This window comes from Leptodactylus fuscus, chromosome 2 (assembly GCF_031893055.1).
Source record: "Leptodactylus fuscus isolate aLepFus1 chromosome 2, aLepFus1.hap2, whole genome shotgun sequence".
NCBI lineage: Eukaryota > Metazoa > Chordata > Amphibia > Anura > Leptodactylidae > Leptodactylus > Leptodactylus fuscus.
The window spans coordinates 44,867,631-44,875,625 of record NC_134266.1 but is presented as its reverse complement, the minus strand read 5'-3'; the positions used below and the strand labels follow the sequence as shown (position 1 = coordinate 44,875,625).

Here is a 7,995-nt window from a genome sequence, read left to right as displayed (position 1 = left end):
AAAATCCGCCTCGTGGTTTTTGGATGCGTTTTTGGAATTGTCAAAAAAACGCAAGGTGGATTTTCAGCCTCCCATTGACTTGCATTGATTTTTTTCAGGCGGAAAATGCCTCAATCACCACATTGGTGATTGGATTTTTAATGACCAAAAAACTCAGTGTAAACTCAGCCTGAAATTCACAGTTTTATGGACCAGAATTAGACGCGGAGGCTGCCTCAGATTACGGTCCAAAAATCGGCTAGCCGCACCTGGGTGTCGCTGCAGTGCAACTGCATCCAGTCGTGGTATTCCGCTCCAGATTAGGCCCAAATGAATGGATGTAGTCGGGAGGGAGGTGTCGCGAGGCGGATGTTCTTGGCTGAATTAGCCGTGGAATCCGTCTGAAGAAAGGACAATGACGCTGCTTTTTTTTCTGTGAGTGGGAACAAACCGCTTGTGGAAAAAGGAAATGACCAGCTCCCATTCATTCTCATCATTGGGAGGCGGTCTTTTGACCAGGATTCCACGTCAAAATCCTGACAAAAAAAACCCATCTGAACCCGGCCTAACAGGTCTTATGGTCCCAGATCCTCTGCTCTAGTTGCATCACCAGAATATGTGGCAGAGATTCTTCCCTCTCTATTACTGATATGATGAATGAAGTCTGACATTCTGTCCCTACATTGATCATCAAGAATGGAAGACCGGTCAGAACCCCAAAGTAGATGTGCTGGGCAGGAAGACAGGATTACCTGATATGGAAACATTTTATTTCCCTTGAAATTTCCTTTAAATTCTTACTTCTACTAAATGACTGAAAGTATGTGAACCTCCATCAGAATTACTAAAGCGATTTTCCCACTAATATAACTTTAAAGGAGTTATGCTGGGTTCACACCTGCGTTCGGGTCTCCGTTCTATGGTTTCCGTCTTCTGCATACCAGAAGACGGAAACCACAGATCGGGTCCGGCGGTGAGCGTTTTATGCTCTCTGCCGCGAAACCGTTTTTTTTTTAATCCGGACACAGAGTACTGCATGTCCGACTGTGTCCGGATTATAAAACCCGGTTTCGCGGCAGAGAGCCTAAAACGCTCACCGCCGCTCATGGCCGGACAGCTTTCTCACCCATTCAAATGAATGGGTACGAAAGAGTCCTGCAGGTTTCCGTCTCCTGCTCTGTTTTATGCAGGAAGTGGAAACCGGAAGTACAGAGTGCCGGCACAGATGTGAACAAGCCCTTATCCAGCTTCTAAAAATTAGCTGTAACTACATCCACAGCATTGCTAACTTCTCACTGTTCCCTTGTTCACCCTTCGCTTGGTTATATTGCTGCTCCTTAATTTTACATGCAGTTTATCTATGTACAAACTACATTTCCCATGATTCATCTGCCTACTCTCACTCTGTGCACCCCTCTCTTCTCCAGTCTCCTTTGCAATGAAATCACAAATAATATATCACACCCACATTTGAGGTCACATTCTATTGTGATGTTTCGTTCACAAGCTCACTATCCCGTCCCCACTGTGAGCAGCAAACAGAGTGAGAGCAGGCAGATGAATCATGGGGAATAGAGTTTGTCCATAGATTCACTGCATGGAAATAAACAGTGATACAAGGAGCAGCAAGTAAAAATAAAGGCAGGAGTGAGGATAAAGCCCTGCTGGCAATGTATGGCCAGATAATTTTTGGAAGCTGGAGGGAGTGTCTTCAGGCCGAATTGCAAGGTGAAAAAGCTTGAAGAATGAGCATGTCGCTTCTTTTTCCAGGAGCCGGTTTGTCCGGCTTCTGGGAAAAAAAAAACTCCTGAGCGGCTCCTATTGATTTCAATGGGAGCCATCTTTTTGAGGCTGTATCTGTGTGAACTTACCCTAGAAGTCGGCCTTCTCTCCATCCAGGAGAGCGGATACATGGCAGAAACGTTCTAGATGCATACCTGTGCTTTTGAAAACCAAGCTCCACGTTGTTAAAATAGATTGTTGCACAACATGGGGCTTAGCCAAAATAATTTTTTTTTTTTTTTTTTTTTTTTTTTAAATAACCTGTTCAGTGACATTTTATGATCTTCTGATGGATCACAGTAGCAGATTAGGTGTGGGGACAATGCAGAGTGTGACAGGGTGTAATGGAAAGAATTCTGCAAAATAAACCCGCATTTAAAGACTCACCAGAAAATACAGATTAGACAAAGTCACTAAAATACTTTAATCGCAATATACTTAGACTGCTCCACGAGGGAACATCACAGACAAACATAGAAAACAAGCGCTTTATAGCAAAATCCACAGTGTACTTAAAATAGGATCAGAACTCCTGAGACTCTGCAACTTTAGGTCCTTTTGCAGTCTTCTTTGGCAGTAGGACCGCTTGGATATTTGGCAGGACGCCGCCATCAGCAATGGTGACCCCATTAAACAGCTTGGCCAGTTCATCATCGTTCCGGACAGCCAGCTGGATGTGTCTGGGCAGGATCCTGGATTTCTTGTTGTCTCTGGCTGCGTTCCCTGCCAGCTCCAGGACCTCAGCACACAGGTATTCCAGGGTGGCAGCCATGTAAATGCTGGCTCCAGATCCAATCCTCTCAGCATAGTTTCCCTTCCTCAGGAACCTGTGGATACGGCCCACTGGGAACTGGAGTCCTGCCTTGGAGGATTTGGAGCCCTTACTAGTGGCAGCTTTCTGGATCTTCTTACCACGGCCAGACATTTTTATTATAACTGCTAAAGAAACATAATATACAGTAATTATTGTTATTGCACTTCCTTTACCTTACCAGTTACTGTAGTCCTAGTTAGGGGTGCAGGCTTTATGTATGCAACACCCACGCTGTGCTCTGCAGGAGGATGAGGCCTAACAGAAGGATCTCCAGAATCTAGACTGGGGCTTTCCAGAAGGATAGGTCAACTGCCAATAACCCCTTAATACTTCAACTAGTGTCCATTTTTTTTTTTTTTTTTTTTTTTTTTTTTTTTTTTTTTTTTAAGGTTTTTCTAGTTCCCCATCACCAGACATCAGTGCATGGAGGTAGTAGAGAAGAGCAACATTAAAGGGGTTATTCAGGAATGATAAAGCTTACTATACATTCCCTGCACAGTTTGAGCTGTATAGTATACACCTTAGTCCCCTGGAGCCCATTTATTTACTTTGTATCCCATTCTGACGCTACCACTTCCCCTCCAAGGCCATAGATTGGAGTCACAGCTTCAGCCATACACAGCTGAACAAGAATACCAGCCTCCCCAGGTGCCCTCCATAGAGGTAATAAACAAGGTTCCAGGTGATATTCAGAATAAGGCTTAACCAGTGCCAGGGAGGCACCTACCAAAAATGAATGGAAAAGGGGTCCCTGAGCCCCCAAACTGACAGCTGAGCTCTGCTATTTAGATCCATCAGACATCTACACTCCAATAAGACTCTTCTCTGTCCTCATGTAGCGAGGAGGATCGAGGGTCTTGAAATGCTCATTTTAGTGATCAGTGAGGGTCCCTGCAGTCTGATGCTCTCCACACATATCCATGTGATAAGTTGTGGTCCAACCCTTTAGGAATTATTAGCTTATAAGCATCATATACACAATATACTCATCTTTAAAGGGATTTTCCAGTCCCAAATTGACTTTTCACACTGGTGACCCATCATAAATTAACTACAGTATAGATCCCAACAATAGAGAGTAGCAAGCCACATACAATTAACATGATTAGTAACATACCCTGTAATATTACTCACAAAGGGCTCGTTCACATCTGCGCCCGGTCTCAGTTCTGCAGGTTTCCATTTCCTGAACAAAACAGAGGCAGGGGACGGAAACCTGCCGACATGTTTCAGTCCCATTCATTTGAATGGGCTTGAAAAGTGTCCGGCCATGTGCGCCAGTGAGCGTTTTATGCAACTTGGCATGGCAGGTTTCCGTCTTCTGCATGCAGAAGACGGAAACCTGAAAACGTAGTTCAGGCACTGGTGTGAACCCAGCGTAACCTGTCTATGATGCCCCATAATAACATTGCTGTATACTCACCAAGTCCACTCTACACACAGTCAGATCAGGTTGGATTGTTCTCCTGCCCAGGTCACTTATATCTGCTAATTACACCAGCTAATACTTAATTAGCAATCACACAGAATATCACACAGGGCTGAGGGAATGATCCAATACTTAAAGCTAGCTGTATGGCTGAGTTTACATGTTCAGGTTTTTACTTTTAGATGTTTTTTTTTTAAGCCAAACAAGGAGAAAAGTAAAGAAAAAGAAATAAAAGAAGTCACAAAGTAGCGTCTGAGCTCTATATCTTCATCCTGTTTGTGATTCACATCCATAATTGCATCTGAAAACTGAATATGTGCCTTAGTCCAGGTATATAGCAATACACACATGGTAAAAAGCTGCCTTAGCCTAAAGCATTGCGGAAACGCAGATTTTGTTGCATTATTTTGACCCAAAGCCAGAAGTGGATTGAGCAGAAGGTAGAAGTATAGGAACTTCCTATATATTTCCCATTCCCTATGTAGTCATTCTTGGCTTTGGCTCAAAAAACCGCAACAAAATCTGCAACAAAAAAAGTAGCATTTCCGCAACATGGGGCCTCAGCCCTAAGCAGTCAATTGATCAATAGTGGGATCATTTGTATGAATTGGCCAAAAAGTCTGCGGTCAGCTGAAAAATTGTTAACAGTAATTTTTTTTTTTTTTATGGCCAAGATTGTCCAGTTATGCCAACTAAAATCTAATGTGCATGGGCCTCTAAGACATAAGGACACAGGATTATATCTGGTGTCCACTAGTGACTGTCAGTGACCATTTACACCAGATCTCTCACGTCTGTTATTTTTCGCAAACACAAAAATACGGGGTGCAGGACTTTTGTGTCCGCGAAAAATAACAGTTTTATGACGGACGTCAAGAGTCCATTATTTTTTATCCCCTTCCCGCCAACAGCATTTTTCTGTTTTCGTTTTTTGTTTTTGACTCCCCTCCTTCATAACCCCATAACTTTTTTTATTTCTCCACTCTCAGAGCCATATGAGGTCTTAATGTTTGCAGGACAAATTTTTCTTCATGATGCCTCCATTACTTATTCTTTATAATGTACTGGGAAGCTGCAAAAAAAAAATCAGAATGGGGTGGATTTGAAGAAAAAGTGCATTTGTGCGACTTTCTTACAGGCTTTTTATTTACAGCGTTCACTGTGCAGCCAAAATTATGTGTCCTCTGTATTGTCACAAGGCTCCCAGCTGACATGCCAATGGGACGCCAGCCCCAGAGCTTGCTCCAGGTGCCGGTTATCCCCAGCAAAATGGCGCTTTGGTCAGCTTTGATGGAGGTGCCAGAGGGGTTAATGCCCACAATTGGGGTGGGCCTTAGCGCCAAGTGTCTGCTGTATATAACAGCAGACACCTGGCAGCTATGGCAGCCACCCAGCTCCCGAGCAGCCGCCATCTTTAAACACCTGGCATCCACGGTAGTAGTACGGCGGATGTCGGGAAAGGGTTAGCATTAACCCATTTATGGCTAGAGTTCCATTATTGGAACGGCAACCTCATAGTACACAACTCAAAAATTTCAACCACCGGCCTAAATGGGTTAATGTCAATTTGGTAATGGACAGTAATGGATGGGCATTCGTTATTACTGTCCTTTTTTTCTGCACATGCTCAGAAAGCAGGGAAGAAAGAACAAAAAGAGGGCCAGTAACTGAAATAACTAATGCTAATGTGTCATTTTTTTTTTTACCTGATCTATTAAATGGATCAGTTAAAAAATGGACACATTACAATCAATCAGTGTACATTAATGTCCGCAGAATGAAGATGATGTTTTTGATTTCTTAGTTCATTCTATTCACTTACAGTAGCATATTGCATCTGAGAATGATGTGATCTTAAGTCAGGCTTCTGTGTGTTCTTCCTCTTACTAATGTTTTAACATCTAATTTATAGCAGGGCCTTTTTGGACCATCAGCTGTGTCTCCATCTTCCTTACTGACACAGATCACTAGTAGTGATGTAACACCTATTGAAAAAGCTCCTAGTCAGGAGGTGACATGAGGAAGAACAGGTTCTATCTCTTGGACACCATCATTTCCCTGAGTTGATGCAGGGGGAACTGGAGGAGGATGAAGAAATAGGTGAGGGTCATTGTGGTGGAGGACCTAGGACTCCCACACTATAAGAGCAGGATCAGAAAGACTCTCCTTTGGATGCAGAGGGGCACCTTGATATGTCAGATGATAATGATGGTGACAATGACTACACTGGCGAAGACCAGTTGTGGCATTCCTTGGGTCCATGCACACACTTGTATGTATGTCAGGTTATCTGCTTTTCTGCTTACACAGTGACAAGAGTATTATTAGCACCAAGCAGAGGAATGAGGACTGGAGGGCAGTGCTTTTACTTTCTTTATAAAGCCAAAATAAGGAAATTCTTCCCTGTCACTCCAAGGGAAGACAAAATCACCATGTTATCAGGATAGGCTGTATACACAGCTTCACATAGAGAGACCACTGCAAGTGCCAGTTGCATATGTACCCAGGAGGCCTTTGCCCGCTCCTGGTCCACTGCACACAACCAGTGCTCCACCTCCTGCCACAGCCACAAGTATCAGGAGAAAAGCAGCAGCTCCAGCAGCCAGTACAGTATCTGGAACATGATGGAGCGGAGACACAATAGGCACCTGACATCCACCAGCTGCACCAGTGCTCCTATATTCCAGCACGTAACTTTGACCCCATGGAATTCTGGGCCAATACAGGTTCCCTGTCGTCCTCAACAGCGGCACAATGTGGGGTATTTCTGCCCCTGTGTGCTGGTAGGACAGGCGGATATTTAATTAGCCAATCAAATGCGTGGCAGGCCCTATAAGAGGGCACAAGAACCTCCCCTCTGCGTGTTTTTTTCTGTCCTGTGTGGACAGAGGACAGGTGGGAGGACTTGTGTCCTCTTAGAGAAGCTCAGCAGGATCACTCACCTCCTGAGCGGTTGTTTTCTTCTTGTCACCTTCTGTGCCCTGCGGGGAGAAGGTGCTTGTTAGCCATGTGTGGCTACCCCCCTCTATCCCCCCTGCCCCCCCCTCTCCTCCGCTTCCCCTGCTCCTTGTGACTTACCTGACATTTTGGTGAGAGTCCGGGGACTCCGCATGCCGCCTCTGGTGGCCACGCGGACTGCCGGCGGGTGGAACCACACTGTTGTGTATCCTGTTCCCCGCCGGCCGCTGTAAGCGCGCACTTCCGGTTTCGCCGGAAGTATCATAGCGCCATGGCAACGGCCTGGCGCTGGCGGCCGCTCACTCAGGCTCACTCAGGCTCATTCAGGCCTTATTAAAGGCCGGAAAAGACGGGGAGATGTGGGGGTAAGTGCCCGTGTTAAGGGCCTCTTGGTTGGGGGGGAATGTATATCTTTGCAGACCCCTGATTACAGGGTTAGTTGTCTGGGCAGGTTGCCTCACCTGCTTTGATTGTGGCTCCGCCCACTTCCAGCCGGCCAGAATTAAGAGGCTGGCTGGCCTGGTGTCAGAGACCTTCCTGCAGTATCTGCTGAAGGCGTGCGATTGTGGTGTTCATTGATCTTGAACTCTTTTCCAGTTTGCAAACTTTATTGGGAACCGGCTGTGATGGCCGAGTGGTTAAGGTTTTGGACTCGAAATCCAATGGGGTCTCCCCACACAGGTTCAGATCCTGTTCACAGCGCCAGCCCGGCTAGCTCAGTCGGTAGAGCATGAGACTCTTAATCTCAAGGTCGTGGGTTCGAGTCGCACGTTGGGCGCCAAGTCACCTCTCTGTCCGGTCTACAGGACCTGGTAAGATTTACCCTTTTTTTAAAAAGCTGGTATGATGTCATGGTGACAGTGTTGCATGGTCTATTATCTCTCTCTGTAGGATATGTCATCCTCTACTACCCCTCCTGGGGATGGCAGGAGGAAAACCTCTTCCAAGAGGAAACATCTTTCCTGCTTCGATTGCGACACACCGCTCCCTGATGGTAGGTAGCGGCTTGAAAGGTTGTGCCCTGCGGGGTACT

General features: G+C 45.5%; 1 protein-coding gene and 1 non-coding gene across 2 annotated transcripts; one reads left to right on the top strand and one right to left on the bottom strand.

The window, feature by feature from the left end:
* Positions 1 to 2,284: 2,284 nt before the first annotated feature.
* Positions 2,285 to 2,686, bottom strand: LOC142193626 (histone H2A, embryonic-like). Its single transcript, XM_075262615.1, has one exon. The coding sequence runs from the start codon at positions 2,684 to 2,686 to the stop codon at positions 2,285 to 2,287; it is 402 nt and encodes a 133-aa protein (XP_075118716.1).
* Positions 2,687 to 7,582: 4,896 nt separating this feature from the next.
* TRNAS-CGA (transfer RNA serine (anticodon CGA)) lies at positions 7,583 to 7,664 on the top strand. Its single transcript has one exon. It is a non-coding gene; the product is annotated as a tRNA-Ser (tRNA).
* The last annotated feature ends 331 nt before the right edge of the window (positions 7,665 to 7,995 follow it).